Consider the following 19841-nt stretch of genomic DNA (forward strand, 5'->3'; position numbering starts at 1 on the left):
GTAGGGAAATGCTGCAGATACTAAAATTCTACTTCATTTGTGGAAAATGAAGATAGACTCTTCTAGAGTCTTTGATCATGAGCTCGGCTACATTCATTTTAGAAACACACATTTGACATGGCTCAGTGGAAAGTCAGCTAGGGGCTGTGAATATAGGTCACTCAGTATAGGAGACTGTATTTTGGAAAGCATTGACTCAGAAAATGATTTGGAGCTCTGATGTATTACCAGTTGAGCATGAAATTGCAGTACAATGCAGTGGCTTATGGAATAAATGCTATCTTTGGGTAGCTTAGCAGGGTTATGTTATTACTGCTATATGGTATTAGAGGGACAATTACAGGAATATTATGTTCTGTTCTGGGGACTGTTTTTAAAAACAACACTGCCAAACTGGAAAGATAATAAGACTGTCAGAGAATGGCTACAGCTCTGTCTAGCTTAATGTACTGAAACTAAAGAACCAAGGTAAAGTGATTAGTGTTTACAGTTCTGTGTTGTATAAGAAGTTTGAAAGAAGCCTCCTTTTATTATCAGAAAGAGATGGTTAGATTCGGTAGCTGAAAACAGGACTACACCAAAACTAGAGAATTTTTTTAGGCCAACAGTTGTGGTTTTTGGTTTTGCTTTGTTCTTCATATTTTTAAAATAAAATTTACTGTCTCTTTCAAAGTCAATAGAGTTTTTCTGTGAGCTTCTAACAAGCTTTAGTTCCAGTGACAGGCTTTACTGTGTCTTATGCTTCACAGTATACATTTCTGTGGCCTTCACTGAAGTCTGATTGATCTTGGAGCTTGGGATTTGTGCTTTAGAAAGCTAACAGCCACTCCTAGTCTTTGCTGGGGAAATCTGAACCCTCTAGTGAATAGGATGTTTGCCACAAATTGAATTTGCTTGTTTCTTGGTTCTGCCTGTAAGTAAGCTTTTTGTTCTAAAGGCCAAGGGCTCAGAGATGGGTGATTCCTACCAGTGGGTTGGGGGCTGCTATTTACATTACCCAGGTACAAAGCAAGTGGTGTTATCTCTCCTTTGGTAGTCCTCTAATGTATGTAGCTGCCAGTCTCATTGCAGCCTGAGCTGTTCCTTGCTTTGGAGAGATCAAGATAGCTTCTCCTAAAAGGCTTCTCTGTGTTTGATCAATGTTTTCTATTTTCTTTCTAATTAAATGCTCTTGTTTGTCTTATTTTGTCAAATGCAGTATACATATCAAGAAAGCAAAACTAACAATGTGATCTTTGGCTTAGAAAACTTAGGGAGTTTTGTCCTTCATTAAAATGTGTTGACTGCTTTTGGACATGCTTGTCATCTAGGTATTTCTGTAATTTTTAGCCTGTTGTTTTGAAGTTGGATGAATAGTAATTGCCTGCTTCCTGAATCTGTTCTTCTGAAATGAACTCAGCTTTATGAATTAACTTAGTCCAAAACCTGTCAAGAAGAAACACCTAACCCTGCCATTCTCTTTGTACCTTGATGGAAACATCAATCCCTATGGGATTCACTGCTTGAGTATCTAGTCATCCCACATATCACAGTATAAGCTGTTGGCAATTAGTTACTTTCTTTCTCATTGTAAAATGAATTAAATGCATGGGGATATATTTTTAAATTTAAAATTAACCTGACACTGTTAATAGTTTCTAATGCTTGTGATTAATATCGTCAGCAACTATTGTTTTATTTTGTTTTTTTCTACTTAAGCACCTTTGCAATGCAATTTTTCCCTAATGAGTTTATTTATTAAGTCTTCCATTCATGAATATGTAGCCTGTACCTGTGAATCATCTGGAAAAAGTTAAATGTTAAGCTTGTATTCTCCTCAGAAGAAAGAGTAGTTCTCCTTAGATGAAAAATTGTTTTTAACTTCATTGTGTATATTCCATAACTTGCTGGCTCAAGGAGTGTCTTACTCTTAAACAGGAGGTAAGCAGAGCTTCATGTGACTTTTGTTCTTATTCCAAAATTCTGGTCAGGAAGCTTTCTTATAGGTATCCTGCAATTTTGTAGTTTGCTGAAATTTTTGGAAGAAAGTTGATTTGTTACCTCTGGTCCAAGGTGTGTGTCTTACCACTACAGCTTTTCTCATGTTGTCCCAGGCTGTGAAGCTTCTCCTGCACTTCTTCATGTCTCAGAAACACTATTGTGGGGTTGATTTACAGGAAGAACTGCATGCCAGACATGTAGGTAAAGCCCACTGCGCACAATGAAATTCATTGTCAAGTGTGGGATTTCATTACTAGTGCATTAGAGGAACAATGATACTTAGAACAACAGTAAAGAAAAATATCCCCCCAGTACAATTTGTAAACTGTTTTTTCAAGTTTGCTACTTACTTATTTTAGTACCTCTTACATCTCCTGTGACACCATTTCAGAAACAATACCTACTGTAATCGGTGATTTAAGTTAACATTGCTGATATTATGGTTGAAAAGTTTCTGGGTAGTCTGTTTTGCATCCCTGCAGGTTCCTGCCATCGCGTTTAGTGGTGGCCATGATCTGAAAATCTTGACAAGTACTCCAGGCTTTGTGAAAGCCCTATGAAATGCTGTTTGTTCAGTTGCACGTTAATTCTATCATCTATATAACATAGCTTCATGGAAGCTTGTGAAAGATAAGGCAAATTGCTTTTCTGTGGTCAGCTGTGGGACTCTGGGGTGCTGCATATCCATTGTGAAATAAACTGTTTATATTTCCGGAGAAACTTATATTTTGGTTATAAACGAGACTTCAGTGTTATTAAAACACTTTTCATAGGAAGATGACCATTTTGTATTTGAAAAATTCTTTCCTGCTTTGATGGATATGTTGAGCTTTGTAACAGGTATACACTTTGTCAGAGTGAAACAAAATTCTAGCTTGAGCTCCTTTAGTTCATGTGCAAATTGCAGTTAAGTTTTCAAAACTTTGTATTTTACAAACTGGGCTTCTGCCAGCTCCATTGTCCTTTCTTGGCCTGGGCTGATGGAGTGGTCATGCTGACTCTGAGACATGGTGGGAGACTTGCTGCTTTTTCCATGGTGGTTATGCATGATGCAGCTTTTCTGTTGGCTCTGTAACAAGTGAGGGTCACACTGAGGAGTGTGGGGATATATATGTAGCCTGTACTACTGTATTATTGATCTTTAATGCAATCTCTGTGGTAGTAAATCCATACCTCCTGGATTTTCTGGTGCCAGTGGAATGGGGGGGCTGGCAGAACTGTGCTGGTTCACAGCACAGACTTTAAGCACAGCCCTGATGTGCAATAAAGGAGTGCTTACACCTTCCTGGAGTAACTGGTTATTCTTCTTAACACTATTGAGTATTTTTGGATTAAATATGAGTGAGGATGAGAAAAGCAGAGTAGAATTTATGAATATTTTAAAAAAAAACAAACCAAAACAAACACAAACATATTATATTTCCTTCCAGATTATAAAAACGCTTAAGGTACTACAGGATTTGGACGTATCGCTGGATGTTCTAATGGTAAGTGACCAATAATACACCAGGTCAGTTATCTGAATCTTTTGTCTTTTAATAGCAACTCAAGGTTAGTTTCATGCATTTAAAGAGCAGGTATCTTAGGTTATAGAGTAAGGATACTTGTGACTTTTATCCTTATCCAAGCTGCATACTATAATATAAGAAATTCTTACACTGGTGTTCGAAGCTTCTGGTTATCATGAGTGGTGTGTCTGTATTTTGGGAAGAAGAGGAATGTGTTTTTTTGTGAGAGAGTTCTTTGAAGAGCAAAATATGTTAATTAAGGTATTTGCCTGGCCTATTCAGGCAAAAGGACATTTGCCTGGCTTAAACACAGGTAGACTTCCACTGGAATACAGCAATATTTATGTATTTTTTAATTGGAAAAAAGAATTACCTCTTATTGCAGTAACAAAGGGCTTCTTCAAACAATTAATGATCCCAGCAAACTTGCATGTTTTATAATGTGACAGGCTTTGATGGAAGCCTTCAAGTCAAATAGAGGAAAGAGATGTCTTACAGCTGAGGTCTCTACATATTTGTAATGCATTTGAAGAACATAAATAGCTTTAGGAAATAATCCCACCATTTTTCTTGCACGTATTTGCAATACACTGACATATCAAAGCAGCAGGTATAGAATTATGTAGAAGCTAAATATCCTTTAATTAAATTTAAGGAAGTCCTGTCTAAGTCAGTGACACATGTATAGCTTTTACTCAAACTTAGGACTATCATTTCACTAGTTAGCCAGAGCATTAAGAGGTGAATTCCAGGTTTTGTATGCCTCTGAAATGTGATAGTTCATAAATCAGAGATGCTTAGTGATAATATAAGATTAAAAAAAAAACAAAACACAAAAAACAGTGGTTCTATATACATTCTGAGTCTGCAAGATAGTTCTGCTTAAACAACATAACACTCACTAAACCAAGACTTGAAGGCACAAATGTATTTGAAAATAATTTCCTGGGGGAAACCAGAAAATGCCAGGTTTTAAATGTCAAGATGGTTTGGTTTTTTGTTTGATTTTCTTCCCGTGGCTGAAACTGAGTCTGAGTCATATGAACTCTGTTCCTCTGACCCCTCTACCTCATACTACTCCTTGTTGAGATGCATTTTAGATTACAATACATCTATCATATGGGTTCTCTACATGCTGAAATGTACCTGCACAAGCCTAAAGGGAAATTTGCAGTATGCATTTTGTGGGTATAAGCATTTGAACCTATTGAAATTCCTAAAATACATACATTTAATGGAGGAAAATTATTTCTCATAGTTTTATGAATTAAGACTGCATTTTTTCCCCCTGTATTTGATTATAAATACCTACCTTTCCTTCAGTTCTATTTGCAGTGTAAAGAGTGCATTTATTTCTTTAGCTGCCATAAGACTTCTTGGACTACTAGGCTAATTCTGTTTGCAGCAATTTTAGAGAAGGTTTTATTTGGACTGTTAGTTATGAGTTATTCTGCCCATCTTTCTTACATTGTCTTCAACAGGAAACTGGCATAGGCAAAACAGTCAACAGTTTTAGGAAACATGCCACTGCTGGCAAGATAGCTAAAACCCTGGTAAAACAGTGGAAGAAACTTATTACTCCAGAAAATAAAAGGTAAGTATGAACTAACTTAAAAAACCCACTTAATTATACTGTAAACTAACTTAATAAAATACAACCTGGAAAGCTTAGGAAGGTGTTTGGCATGACAAATAATTGTTAGGACAAATGCAGAAGTTTCATGGAAGAAATAAAAAAAAAGCATAACAGGCTGGCCTGTTGTAATCTGTATTACCTACAATGCATGTTGTAAATTGTGTCTCCTAGTTACTTCAAGTACCATGTCTGTGTTATAAAGCAGGGAAATTTGTGTAAAAAAAGTGGTATCCAACACATTAAAAACATGTAGTTAGGCATGTTTTCCTATTGATGGTTATGGCCCTACTCCCACTTACCTTCCTGTCAAGTCTTGTTGCAGTATTTAGTGATGTTGAACCAAAGAGCTGCTTCTCTGGGATTCTGTACTGATAATGGAAAAATAAGAGCAGAGCACACTTCTGGGTTTTGTAAAATGATAACACATGGTGTGATTTTTAATGCTTATAGTTTTACTAATAGAGGTAAAAAAGATTGCTCAAGAATTTAGCATGGGATATGGTGTGGGATGAGATTTATTTTTTTTTGATGTTACAGTAATCACAGAGGAAGAAAACAAAATATTGAAAAAGAAAAAGCTGAGACAAGATCTTCAATCCCCAAGGAGATTAAGCCTTCAGAGAATTCCAAAGCATCTGTACTGGCCTCCAGAAGTTCCAAGAGCACTCCTGTTTCTGACAAGTTAAATAAGAAGCGTACTTGTAGTGAAAAAACCCACCAAAGTAGAGATTCTGAGTCTCAAAAAGAATGTGATAATAAAGAATGTAGCAGCAGTTCTAAGCATGCTTCCCAGGGTACCAACCCTCAAGCTAAAGAAAGTGACTGCAAAGAGACAACCCCCAGAGACAGCAAGAAAGCTTCAGAAAAGCAGTGTTCCTCTGTAGCCAATAAAGAACTATCACCCCTGAAAAAAAAGCCTAGTAAGGATGGTTCCAAACAGGGAAATCTTAGGCATGCAAAGAAACCAAAACAAAAACTTGTCGTAAAAAGAACAGCTGAAATATCTAGTGAGGAGGAATTCGAGCCCCCTACTATGTCTTTTGAATCTTACCTTAATTATGATCAGATTAGCAAGAAAAGAAAGAGGAAGGCTTGTTCTACAGGTGCACAGCCAAAGAAGTGCAGTGAAAAGAGCAGCTCATTGCCACACAAGACTTCTCATGCAAAAGAGGGAGAGAAAGATGTAAATAGATGTGATCAGTTGGAAACTCCCAACAAAAAGGTAAACCACTGCAGGGTTGTAATTATAGCATATACACTGCAGATGAATAGGAGCTTTGGACTCTTACTTTCAGTGAAATTCAGCTGTGTTTATTTTAAGCAACAGATTGCATGGCACCAGCACATCAGCTGCATTATAATTGCCAATAACTGCAATAATTGGGGCATCTACTTGTATTCTTGGGATGATTTCCAATATGGCAATAGTCTTTAATCCATATCAGTTAATCTGCTTTTTGCCCACAAAGTAAAGGTATTTACCTTTGAAAGGGTGTCCCTTTCTTCCATTCTTGACCGGCCTGATTTATGACTGTAGCAGCTCTCTGTGTATAGCACAGTCATTTTGTCAGGTGCTGCGGTTCTTTATTAGTGCACTGATTGCAGATATCCCACTTAGTTTCTTTGTGTTATAGTCTTGGAAACTAGACTATGAAGAGTATGCTGAAAAGTAATAGTGAGTGAATTTCAATGCAGGAAAGCAATAATTCTAGTTATCCTAGTTAACTTTGGTATTTGGTTAAGGGATTTTTTCCCTGTAGTGTATTTTAAGCCTCAGTAATCCCAAATTTGTAACATTGAAACAATGTTTCCTTGACTGTGTGCAGACCAAGATGGCATCCCTCCAAGATCTTCTTAATACTCCACTGCCTAAATTTCTAACAGGCATCTCAATCTCATCTCCCCCATATGCTGCAGACTTTAAAGGTAAGTAGTATGAAAGGCTGATAAATGTGAAATAGTGCATGTTTCTACAGCTCTACATAGAGATTTCTTTATCCTCTTTTCTAATAAACTATATTTACTCATCTATCCATGGCAAGAAATGCCTCACCTTCACTTTCTCATCTGATTTCATGTTAAAGCTGAAGGGAGTTATAAAGGCTTTCCTCTTCTGGCTTGCTGAAAAAAGAAATACAGAAGGTTGCCACAGATGTTGAGAAGACATAGATCAGGTGCTAATTCTACCAGCTCCATTTGTATTTACTCCTGTCTATACCTTACAACAGGCAAAGTGTCAGTAGAAATAGTTGAATTTAAAAAATATAGGAAAAACTAGGTCTAGCTTCAGCATAGGAACTTGTTAGTATCTTTAGAAGTAGGTGCCTCTAGAAGCTTTTGTGAGGTTTCAGTGGTTTCATGTCACTCTGGTCTAGAAACATCACTGTTCTTGCAGCTTCTGGCTTCTCTAGGATAACTTGGAAAGATAAATAATGTGCTGTAGACTGGTAACAATAATCTAGATGTGGACACAGCTCATGTAGACCTTAGCTAAATAATGTAGGGCTGGTTTGAGGTGGTGCAGCTCACTTGCAAATTATGTGCCGTCTTGATGTTAATGATGATGAGTGGACTTTGGTAACACACAGTACATGTAAGGAGTCCAAGCTGTAATGCAGTGTTTTTCTATTTCAAGAAAAATAAATATATGTCTGTCTCACCAGTTATACTTCTTTCAAAGCTGAATGTTTAAAGCATTTGAAAATATCAGGAGGTGAAGGAAACCCTGCCTGATGCTTTGTTTGCAGCTTTGCCAGCACCTGTTGTAGCAGTGTCCCAGCAAGTCAATGAGGTGGTTCAATTCACAGGACGGAGACTGAACTCTAAAATGCAAGTTTACTCTGGCTCTAAAACAGTCTGTCTTTCAAAGATGCTTACACTGTATGAACTGTGCATCCGTGTGCTTCAAAATAATATTGATTGTGAGTACTTAGACTTGGAGCAGTGTATCAGATTTATTTTTTTCTCCATGACAACAACTGGCCTACTAAAATATATTGTCTGTCCCTACAAATAGTGAAAAGGTTGAAAAGCACTTAAAAATGGATTCATGGCTGTGCTGAAATGTAGTTTTGAAAGCTTACCTTTATTACTGTAAAATATAATGTCCTATAAATCATAATCCAAAAAGCCTGATTTCTTTTTTTCCCCCTACCAAGATGTTTGTTTGCATAAATTAGAATGAGTGATCAAGAAATAGTTTATTCCCTTGCTTAGGCAGAGAGGGGAGTGATGCATGTTGGTAAAGATGGGGCAATAGCTCTTCAAAGACTCTTTCTCTGTCCTCAAACATAACTGCCAGTCAGCATGGAAATGCTGTTTTATAAATATTTTCATAGCCTAACTTCACAACATGTGTTCTGTTAGTGCTTGCTAAAATTAATTTGTGTTTTTATTTTTAAACTGCTTGAGTGGTGTTACCCACTGAGTAAAATAAATGAGATCCTGAAAGTGTTGTCCTCTTTTTGTAGTGCTACGTGAAGTAGGAGGTGTGCCCTTTGAAATTCTTGAACCTGTGCTAACACGTTGCACACCAGAGCAATTGTTTCGAATAGAGGAATGTAATCCGGTAAATTCTGCCTTGTTAAATTCAGGGAAGCATGGAGGACATGAGGCATCTGTTTCTGCCTTTCTTGCTCTCATTTTGATAGGTGACTCTCTTACCAATCACCTAACAAAATCACCCTTTTGATTCTTCATGGGTTACACTGGTTTTCTGTTTGCATGCTTACTATCTTGGATTCAGCTGTCATTATCAAGCCTCCTTTTCTCAAAGTTTCAGGGTTTAAAGCATTTGGGAGAATTATTACTGATGAATATGTGAAAGCCAGTATGGCTAGAAAGGTATTTGTATTTGTAAAAAAAGACCACAGTATTTACCACCAAAATAGTTGGGAAAGTCATAACAGAACCAACTGTTTTCAAGTTACAAACTGTTAAGGCTGCAAAGCATACCAGTTGGGAAGTATCTGGGTTCCATGTGTGTGGTAGATTTATCTACACTGTTAAGACTCCAGCTCCATGATGCATATGGACATCAAGGTTCGCAGTGTGTAGCAAATTGGCCATTTCTCTGCAGGTCTAAAGTTGAGAGACTGAGCCTATACTGGAAACACAAGTCTAGCCTGTAAGCATGGCTTATTAACTATAGAGCTCTGCTACTTGAAGCTATGTAATCACTAGACTGAAGTCAGTATCTCTGTATGGTTTTGCCATGCTCCATCTCGGGGATACCTGTGACACCTTGTGTGGTGGGATTTGTTCTGCACTTTTTTTCTGCTAGGGAATTGGTCTTTGTCAATGGCTCAGGTGCTCCTGAAAATGTTATTTTAAAATTCTTAATTTAAGATATCTCATGTTCAAATTAGGCATTTACAGAAGAGTCTGACCACTTGTGGAAGAAACACTGCCAGAGAGATTTTAAAAATGAGATCCTCCCAGAGTATGAGTCTTGGCGTGAAATGTACTTGAGGCTGTTTAATCAGAGAGAAGAAAAACTGAAGGTGCTTACAAAAAATATCCTTTCAGCTCAGTCTGAGAAACCAAAAGGTAAAATCTGTGGTTAGCTTTTCCACTTACAAAACTCGGTCTCTTCTGCTATTCTTGACACTTAATATGTAGGGTTTAGTGATATGTTTGCCCTGAGTACTAATGCTGTACCTCTAGGAGAAGTCATCAAGAGAGAACACTGTTCTGTTAAATTTAAAAAGATGATAAAAAGATTAAATACCTACATTAATACTGGAAATTAATGCATAATACTTGCAGCACACAGTGGACAAATCTTACCTCACTGGTTAGGCTGAGAATTCTAAGCAACACTACAAAGTACAAATGTAATTACAAATACCAAAGTTAATAAGAAAGGGTACTGTATGCAGTAGATGTGCTTTGGCATGGCTCGGTTACTAACTAATTGGGTACCAGATTGTGCTGTTCTGAATTATTTTTTTCCCAATTTAACCCAGGAAATTGCCACGCAACCATGTTATCAACTGAATTTTTATCATAAAGGGCCAAAAAGTCACTTATCTTCTGCTCCCTGCTTCTGTATTAGGCAGGCAAGTAAAAATGACTTACGTTACCAGTGCAACAAAAACACCCAGGAACGTTCGCCGACAGCAAGAAATCCATGGGACAGCAGGACCTGTCACTCAGCTTCATCCCACAGAGAAGTGCAAGTAAGTGTTCTGTACCATGCTTTTGATTTGAGTTTAGAGGTCTTTGTCAGTACAAAAGCTTCCTGGCAAAACAGTTTTTGAAGTTATAAATCTATTTACTTTCCCTTTTTTAAGCAGCTAGTGGCTAGCAGCTAATGTGCCTTTTAAGTCTGGCATGCTCCTTGCCCATGTATCCTTTGCACATTTCTCCCAAATGCCAGTGTTGAATGCACCCTCCCAGCTAGAAAGTGAGTGGATGATGTTTTTCTCCAGATTACACTAATGCTGCTTGACATCCTGGGGAGATCTCAGTGTTGATGTTTCGTGTTTATAAACCTGCCTACTAGCCTCACATTTTCTCCTGCTTTCCTGAAATCCCAGTCAGCTATCTGGAGTAATATAGCTGACCAGAGTGAATCTCAGCAACTTTTAATGCTCTTGATGTTGGATTTCTGCTTTGGCAGCTTAAAGGAGTGTCTGGAGTCAGTCTGTAGCAGTAGCCAACACTAATCACTGAAGAAACAGAAAATTCTGGGATTCCAGAAATGTTTCCTATGTACAGCAAAAAGCCATTTTTTTTTTTTTTGTGACATCTTAGTTCAGAGTAGTTCAACATCCATGAGAGCCAAAGCTGAGATGTGATGTTTGTGCTACTGTTCCTGCCAGCCTAATGAACTCTCTTGTATTCAAGAGGATGGCTGCAATGGAAAGATAAACAGGCTATAGCACCAGCTTCTATCTCTTCTTCCCCTCTCAACTATGTGGACAGACAGCTGGGTTTTACTGTTAGAATATCTGTTCTTGTCTGAAAGAAAAATCAGCATTTTGATTCAGTTGGTGAGTCCATATGCCAGCAGTTGGACCATAAAAGCTGTGGAGAGTATTCATACTGTCTACATGTAGGTATCTTACTCTGTGGTCACTCACTCTACTGTGGCTGTTGGTGAGCATTACCTTGGCCCCATCGCCTGTGGCTGTTCCCATGTTGGCATAACTGCTCTTCAGCTAGCTCTCTCAAAATAATCCCTTTGGGGGAGTGGCAGGTGGAACACTTTTCATTAGTCTGAGTTAGAGAACAGTTATGCAGGTTGACAAATATGTGAGTGGATAAGTGATAGCAGGAAACAAGGAGAATAAAACTTAGGCTGTTGCAAATGTGACACAAGTCAGACAGTATAGCTGAACATATCAGGAGAGTGATTTAAATTTGCTTCTGTTATGATGTTGGAGTGCCTGCACTTGTGCTGAGTAATTGTTCAGTTTTACGCATGTGAATTAGGTAACTGAATTGACCTGGGTTTATTGAAGTGGAAAAGAACACCTATAAAACTATGGGAAAGTGTTTTCCGTGAATTTCAGGAGCTTTACTTAGTCAAGCAGTCTTGACTTACTGCTCAAGTTGGTGGTGGTGTGGGGAAGGAATGACAGTGTGGATGTAGTAATGTCTTAAAATCAGCTTTTACACCAGATATGAGGTTTTTATAGCTGCACCTTCAGCTGATGAAATGAGGAAGGTCCTTTCCATACTGTTGCTGTTTTCAATAAAGAAAGTCCCTCACCAAGCTTAAGGCACTTTGATTTAGTCTTTTCTTTTCCATTGCCCTGTTGGAAGTTGTATCTGTGTTGTGACAGACTGGCCTTCCAATTTAGGTGCTTCAAGTGTAAATGTCCTTTCTGCTTCAGCAATCTCTGGACTAGTAACTGAATGATGAGCTCAAAGCCCTGTGTGTAGTTTTGTGGTTTTTTCCAGGCATGATAAATTAGGAAGAACTGCTGTTGTCTGAAAGAAGCTGTAAGAGAGTCATTGCTTTGTCTTGTTGAGAAACAAGATTTTGCTTAGGCATGATGAGTTTAACTTAATTACTTTGACCATGTCCTCTGAAAACCTGTTGGTTTTGCAAGTTCCAGAAATTGTACAGCTGAAATCTTTGCTTAAAAAGCCGGTCTTCCAGGAGCTAAAAAGGTCCTGTGACAGAAATGCAGATCTCTAGCAGGCTGCTGTTTGCAGATCAGTATGGAGAAGTATATGATAGCTGGCAGCAGAAGTCAGACTGTCTCTGAGGTATGCAAGGCTGCCCAGATTGGTGACATCATGCTGACACTTTAATGTTGTGTTGTTTTAACTGTCTTTAGCAGTAGGCATTAACTCTGCCTCAGTCCTTCTCCTGTTGAGGATTCCAACCTAATATTTAGGTTGGTTCTTGTGCCTTTTGCTAGACATTTCTGCTTAAGAAAAAAAAGAGCTTGTGTAAATTTATCCTCATTTTCTGTTAGAGCTAGTTAGTAGCTTAACTGTGTTCAGAGAGGATAATAAAGACAAAAAGCAAACTAGAGCACAAGGTATGGTGAATCAGAATATTATGCTAAGCATTTTAATCTGTCACAATTTCTGATAGTTTAATTCTAAAGACAAATAAGTTACCTCAAACCTAGCCAATGGAGAATTTGTGCCATAATGAAAATTGAATAAATGACCATCTGAGATCCCTTCTAACCTGAATTATACTATTTTTAAATAGATAAGAAGTCTTAAATGTTTGTGATTGTGAGGTTTTTTCCAAATTGAGTCAGAGCAAATAGCTGTTTAATATATTTGGTATCAAATGATAACATTTTGTCTTATTTCCTTGTTTCAAAAGAACAAGGGTTCCAGGAAGCAGAGACAGAAATAACACATCATCAGATCTGATCCCTGCTAGCAACAGTGGAAGCTCTAGCTCAAGCACAATGACTCAAGATGGGAAGAAGCCTCTCAAAAGTAAATGGACTTGCCTAAGATTGTAAATATAATTGCTTTAACTTGCTGTCTATAAATACATGCTTAATATTATGCTAGTACCATTTTAAGGCACTCACAGCTGTAATCCTAACTGGTCTCTTTTGTTTGTTTGTTTATTGAAGAAGTTGCACCAATCATGAAGAAGACTTTGAAAGCCTTGAAGAGTAGAGCTGGACGGCGATAAAATGATGCTGCATCTTTGAAGCTTATGTGACTGTTTGTATATTGTGCTCTAGCTAATGAAAGTAATGTTAACGTAAACACTTTTCAGTTTGCCTTAGTTAAAAAAAATATGAAACATTGCAGGGGCAAATGATTTCCAATAAAAATGGAAACACTGAAGTTATTTCATACTGCTGCTTTCTTATTTATGAATGAGGAAAACTGAATTGAAATAAGGTCAGCACACACTAGTGACATATCAGTTTATATGGACTTTTATAGAAGCCATCTTTATCAGTTTTTATATGCATTTGCATGAACTTTTTATGGAATCACTGAAGATGTGGGTATATTTTGTCAAGGGTAAAGTCATCTTGTAGAAATTGCCACAAGGCGTAACTACAATTGCAAAAAGGTCTTGGTGTCTCTTGCACAAATACTTTGGTACTTTGTGTGTTTGTTTCACTAAAGTAGGGAGACTTCTACCTTTTTTCTTTTGGTGGAAACATTATTTGGTTGGATTTTTGTTTTTCCTCTTCTGAAAACAGAATCCTGTTTATAAGAAGTCCTGGAGCTCCACTTCTGACCTGCTGGAAGTGGGCTGTGAAAAATCCTGACTCAGGACACCATATGCTTTTTACCACTTCTACTTGACTTAGGGAATGAGCCTTTAAAGGGAAGGTAGGAGAAGACAATGTTTAAATTTAATACTTTTTTTAAAGCAGCTTTTATATACTGCCAGGGTAAACAGAGCAGGCCATGACAGTGAGTTAGTGAAAAAGAATGTATTACTCAGGAGCTCTGTCTAGTTGAGATATTTTTGGTATAATAATTAAAACTAGACCTGTAATTTTGTGATACTGTCTAAAGACATTAAGTCCTTGTGAGGGAGGTGATGTTTTGGGAACAGGCAGAAGGGAGGGAAACCAAGAATGTAATCAATTGAATGCTATGTTCATCTTGTAGAACTCATGCAGGATAATCCGTTTAGGCCTGGAGATGAGAGGAAAACTTGTGCTATACTTTGGTCTGCTGCTCTCAGCCTGTCATGGAAAAGCCTAGCTCAGAACCTTGAGTATGGGCCATCTGTGTTCAAAGTGAAAAAGCTATTTGGTAGTGCATAGCTGCCCCTTCAGAGGGTGGGGGGCTTTCTGCAGTCTGGGGTTGGTCTATGAATGGGTTTGCTTTTAGAACTGAGATACTTCTTCATACTTAATTCATCTAAATGAGTTCACTGGCATGAATTGTAAGTCTGACTTGACCTTGAAAGCATGGCTTACAAATGGAGGAACTTTTTCTATTGACTGCACTCAGTAGCTGCAAGTAGGTCTCGTTTATTCCTTTGTACTTCTGTAGGATTTGTCATCTTAGAACTCCTCCTGAAGCACAGGGTGTAAGGGTAATGTCATAATGAAACCAGTTGTTTTCTCCTACTTAAGATGCCTTAATGTGTGAATTTCTTCACCATCCTATACATTTTCAGGTAGATTACAAAAACACTGCTACTAAAAATGCCTTTAACAGTCAGGTATCATAATCACTCCCACATAACAGCTTGTGCAAATGCTCTATTTATTGATGGATTTTAAGTCAGCAGGTGTGCTACTGTGTGTGTTTTCTCCATATGTTATAGTTGTGCTAAAAAGAATAAGAGATGAAACCAGATGTGTTGACCTGGAAACTCTGTAGGGAGCTTTCTCTGCAAGCATTGAGTAAGAGAAGCAGTGCAGTGTCTGTCATACACATCTGTAAAGAAAGCTTCTGGGAGGAGCTATTCAGGGTTGGAACCTGGCTGAATGGCCACTGTGCCACCCCTTGTCCCTGAAACAGCTCTGGTCATTGTGCAGTTGCTAACCACTCATCAGTTCATGATGGAAGATTAATTCAGCTGGAGGCTTGTATTAAGTGTAGTGTGCATTGTTCAAGAATTCTGGTTTGCTAGATCACTTCCACTTACTGTAGTTGTTAGTATCCTTTTATGTAGGAAAAGACAAAACCATAACTAAGCCTTCTGCTGGACTCTAGCATTACAGAGCACAGTTCTAACCATTCAGAGCACCTATAGATGACAGGAGTGTCCCCTTGGGAGACTGAATTGTTGATTTAACTAGTAGACTGGCATTTTTAATTGAAGTAGGGAAACTCTTTTCCTCTCCTTGACACTGATGGCAGAGTTGAGGGGAGGGCAAATTTGGCTTCAAGATTAAGTGACTTTCATTTCCTCTTCTGGCTTTCTCTCACTTCAAAGGCTATAGATGTACCACTGGTCAGAGATGTGCAGAGGCTACCCATGGGATCAGATTGTTTTCCTGACAACTTCTACATTAGAAAATACTGTAGACAAGCAAATCTCTTTCCTGTAGAATAGTTGGTCCTACACAAATTTAAGGCTAGTTTTTTTCTTTCACTTCAGATGTGCTGTGTCTGTCCTATGGGCTAAATGCCCAACTGAAGCTGCAGTATGGTGGGGTGATCTGGGAATGCATCTCCAAGTAAATTTTTGAGAAATCCTGTTTTTGTGGTTTGACACTGCTTCATGACATGATTCAAAGCAAATGCAGAGGTAAATTCAAAGCTGTGTTCAAAAGCTGTATTCAATAGCTTTTTAATCTGAACTAGAACACTAATGTAAATTCTTCTGTGGTCTCCTGCCTTCCATCACAGTATGCAGTTATTCCATTAATGAGGAGTTCTTGCTGGGTCTGTGTTTTCTTGGCATCTGACATACCTAACAATGCATGGTACTGGAGTATACTGACCTGAGGCAGCTCACTTTCCTTCTGGTGTAAAGACTTTTGGTTGGTTTTGTTACATACTTCCCAGGCTTGTGTCTATGATAAATCCTGTATCCTCCTGCTGTTTGAACTCTTCTGTTTTGTAGCTGACTGGCTTTGAGGCCCCTGGCAGAGACCTGAGCTTGACTCAGGGCAGCTTGGAGGAGGAGACCTGTGGTCCTCTTCAGCTAAGTGGCTATTTTCACAAAAAGACTAAAATTCATGACTGCATGATGGCCTTTGTTTCTTTAGAAACGTGGCAGCTCCTAGTCTTCCTTCAGTATCTCTGGAACCCTTCATCTCAGCAGCACAGTGCTTTTCTCTCCAGGTGATGAGCAAGCTCCATATTAGTTTCTTGAAAATTAAGTAATGGGAGAAAAATATGGTCACAAAAGTAAAATCCTGCTGTTGTGAAAAAGACCACAATTGGAGAATCTGTGTTTTCTTGAACTGTCCATTTCATGCATAGAAACCACTTTCCACTTCCTGCCAATGTTTGTTTCATGACATTCAGGAATGTTTTTCATCCTGTTAGTGGTTGAGCCCAAGACGAAAGCTTGGCCTGGCTGCAATTCCACTTTAAAAGGATGTTTGATCTTGTCACTTAAACAGTCCTTGTGGCAGGAGGAGAAAACACAGCTTTGAGGTGAAGCATTCTTTCTTATGAGACCATGTTTAGAAGGTATGTGAAGTTCCTGGAGATAAGCTCTTCTTGGGCACCATGGAGGCATTCAAATGCTAGGTTAAGTCCTGGGCCAAAGCCAGGAAGAGGCTTAGGGTTTGATGTGATCCTTCTGGAAGAATTTGGAGACCTCAGTGAACTGCTCTGTGCATACTGTTGTCAATTGTTGCTGTTCCAAGGATCAGTATTTGAGCTGCTGCCAAAGCAAGGCACAACTGGGATCCCTGTCAGCAGGGGGGATATTACAGCATGGTGCTGTTGGCTGTCTAGTACTTGGGGATTTCTAAGGATTTCTGGTAGTCACAGGACAGTATCAGCAGAGGGAGCACACCCCTCACAGTATGAATCCCAGACTTGCCATCTGGAAGCTCAGGAAAAAAAATCTGTGCTGGGATTTAGTGTGGTGAACAATGTTGATGGATTGATAAGGAAGAAGACATTCCTAGATATAGTGCTTTTGGGCAGGGATAAAAACCAACCAACCAAAACACGACCCAACAAACCCCAAAACAATCAGTGAGGGTTGTTAGATTCTTTTATTTGTAGTAAACATTTTAGTTTTTTAAATTCTGCTTTGCACACTGGCAAGCTGCATCCTTATGCAACTATTGGATCTTCTTTCTCTCAGCTTCATAAAGCTGAACTACATTTTATTCTGTGGCATAGTCATTTCCTTTGGTTGCATGTCTTGCACTGTTTTTAAAACTTCAACCTTAATCTGAGGAAAAAGGGGGCCTCTGTGGCTACACATATTTTAGAAACAAAATTGCAGGCTTTTCAGAAAAGAAATTTGTGGAGAGCTGGGATCCAAAACAACAAAAAAGCATATTAAAAATAAGCATTTCTAAATGTGTGAAGGAATGTACTAATGCCAGGAGTCCTGAGAAGACTATTTCTTCAGATGGACATATAAAGTCCAAGTCCCTCATGGTCTAGAACCATAAAGATGAGAAGCTGTGTTCTCCAAGATGCAGCATCCTGGAATCTGAGGTCCAGCAGTCATCTGCATTTAAACCTCCTCACCTTCCTTACTGATGTGGCCCTTGAAAAAAGTTATACTAAAAAAAAAACCTTGAAATTGCAAGGGTTGTAGAATTAAATACATGATGGGGCTGTCTTAGTCTTTCAGAAATGGAAGATCAAATATTAAGGAAGTTTGAAAAATATTTTGGCATAGAAATCTACTTTTAGAATAAAAGTGTCTTTCAGGTTCAGAAGAAGAAACTATTCAGGTCAAGATAAAGCAGAAGGTTGGGGGTTTTCTGTTCTTTTTTTTTTTTCCCTCAAATTGCAAAGCTTTAAAATCCTTACTTTAAATGTGAAACTGCAAAGTCACGAGTATCATCTTTGTAGCTTAAGCCCTAAATGGTGTGCTTAGTGTGGGAAGTGCTGGTGGAAGCCTTCAGCAGCGTATGTTTTGTCAACTCTGTTTACAGAGAAGTTGTTGCTTATCACTGGTGACAGACCTAAAAATGGCACTTGCTCAGGGAGAGGGCTGAACAGCTCTGGGAAATCTTACGTAGTTCTACAGAACTGTAAGTGGGTATCCAAGCAGTAGACAAAGCTCTTTACCGCTCTCCATGCCCTATCCTTTAATATTAATGGAATTGCTGAGGCTGTGGAAGAAGGGATACTGCTTGCTGAAGCCTGCACAAGCAAGAAAACAAGCTGCTCAGGCAAAACCGAAGAGAAGCGAGCTGCTGCTTGCCTCTAGAAGATTGAAGAGGCAACTTTCTGACCTTTGAGAGGGAAGAAAGCTGCTGAGACCTGAGTGAAAGGAAGTAATATACCCTCTTTTCCAGATGGTGACCTCTCTGAGGGGAAAAAGTTGACACTTCTGTCTTCCTGCCACTTTTTTCCCTGTATTTCATAGAATCATAGAATGTCTTGGGTTGGAAGGGACCTCTAAAGATTACCTAGTCCAACCCCCCTACAATAAGCAGGGACATCTTACACTAGAGCAGATTGCTCAGAGCCCCATTAAGCCTGACCTTGAATGTCTCCAGGGATGAGGCCCCACCACTGCTCTAGGCAACCTGTTCCAGTGATTCACCACCCTCATATTAAAGAACTTTTTCCTAATGTCCAAACTAAATCTACTCTTCTCTAGCTTGAAACCATTACCCCTGGTCCTGTCATTACATGCCCTAGTGAACAGCTCTTCCCCAGCCTTCTTATGGGCTGCTTTCAGGTATTGGAATGTTGCTGTAAGGTCCCCCTGGAGCCTTCTCTTCTTCAGGCTGAACAACCCTAACTCCCTCAGCCTGTCTTCATATGAGAGGTGCTCCAGCCCTCTGATCATTTTCATTGCCCTCCTCTGGACATGCTCCAGCAGGTCCACATCCTTCTAGTGTTGGAGGCTCCAGAGCTGGACACAATACTCCAGGTGAGGTTTTACCAGGGCAGGGTAGAGGGGAAGAATCCCCTCTTTCCATCTGCTGGCTGCACTTTAGATGTAGCCCAGGAGGCAGCTGGCCTTCTGGGCTGCAGTTGCACATTGGTGGCTCATGTCCAGTTTTTGACCCAGTAGTGCTGTCATGGTTTGGTCTTTTTCCACAGGGCTGCTCTCTAGCACATCTTCCCTCAGCCTGCATTGATATCTCTGGGTGCCCTGGATCCTGCACTTGGCCTTGTTCTGCTTCATAAGGTTCACCTGGGCCCACTTCTCCAGCTTGTCCCGGTCCCTCTGGATGGCATCCCACCCCTCTGGCATATCAACCACACCACCCAGCTTCATCTCAAACTTGCTGAGGGTGCTCTCAATGCCATTGTCAATATCATTAATGAAGATATTAAACCACATTGGTCCCAGTACAGACCCCTGAGGGACATTACTTGTCTCCATTTTCCACCTGGACATTGAACCATTGATCCTCTGGAAGCAACCATCCAGCCAACATGGCCTTCCTACACAACCAGGCAATATCCCTATACCCTTCCCAGGATACCTGTCCCCCTTCCATTGCCTGTGTCATTCCATCTTGCCTTCTCGTTGGAGCAGCAGGTCTTGACTCACCCATGCTGGTCTCTTGCCTTCCTTGCCTGATTTCCTACACCTGGGGATGGAGCTCTCTTATGCTCTATGGAAAGCATCCTTAAAGTCTGCCAGCTCTGTTCTGCTCCCTTGTCCCTGAGGGCCATAAATTTCTTTCACCAGACAA

General features: G+C 39.3%; 1 protein-coding gene across 1 annotated transcript; it reads left to right on the forward strand.

The window, feature by feature from the left end:
• The first annotated feature begins 2252 nt into the window (after window positions 1–2252).
• On the forward strand, window positions 2253–13379 carry LOC104390168 (transcription elongation factor B polypeptide 3-like). Its single transcript, XM_009999265.1, has 11 exons — window positions 2253–2270; window positions 3411–3467; window positions 4970–5082; window positions 5662–6346; window positions 6951–7050; window positions 7881–8045; window positions 8595–8692; window positions 9492–9672; window positions 10181–10304; window positions 12923–13041; window positions 13185–13379. The coding sequence occupies exons 1-11, from the start codon at window positions 2253–2255 to the stop codon at window positions 13244–13246; spliced, it is 1722 nt and encodes a 573-aa protein (XP_009997567.1). The 3' UTR covers window positions 13247–13379.
• The last annotated feature ends 6462 nt before the right edge of the window (window positions 13380–19841 follow it).

The sequence above is a fragment of the Chaetura pelagica genome, unplaced genomic scaffold, assembly GCF_000747805.2.
Source record: "Chaetura pelagica isolate M959 unplaced genomic scaffold, ChaPel_1.0 scaffold90, whole genome shotgun sequence".
NCBI lineage: Eukaryota > Metazoa > Chordata > Aves > Apodiformes > Apodidae > Chaetura > Chaetura pelagica.

Bases quoted from the DNA above. Each gene is read 5' to 3' on its own strand.
- LOC104390168 (XM_009999265.1), top strand. The intron at 8,693-9,491 runs GTAAATTCTGCC...TGTTCAAATTAG, and splicing joins GAATAGAGGAATGTAATCCG to GCATTTACAGAAGAGTCTGA. The intron at 10,305-12,922 runs GTAAGTGTTCTG...TTGTTTCAAAAG, and splicing joins CATCCCACAGAGAAGTGCAA to AACAAGGGTTCCAGGAAGCA.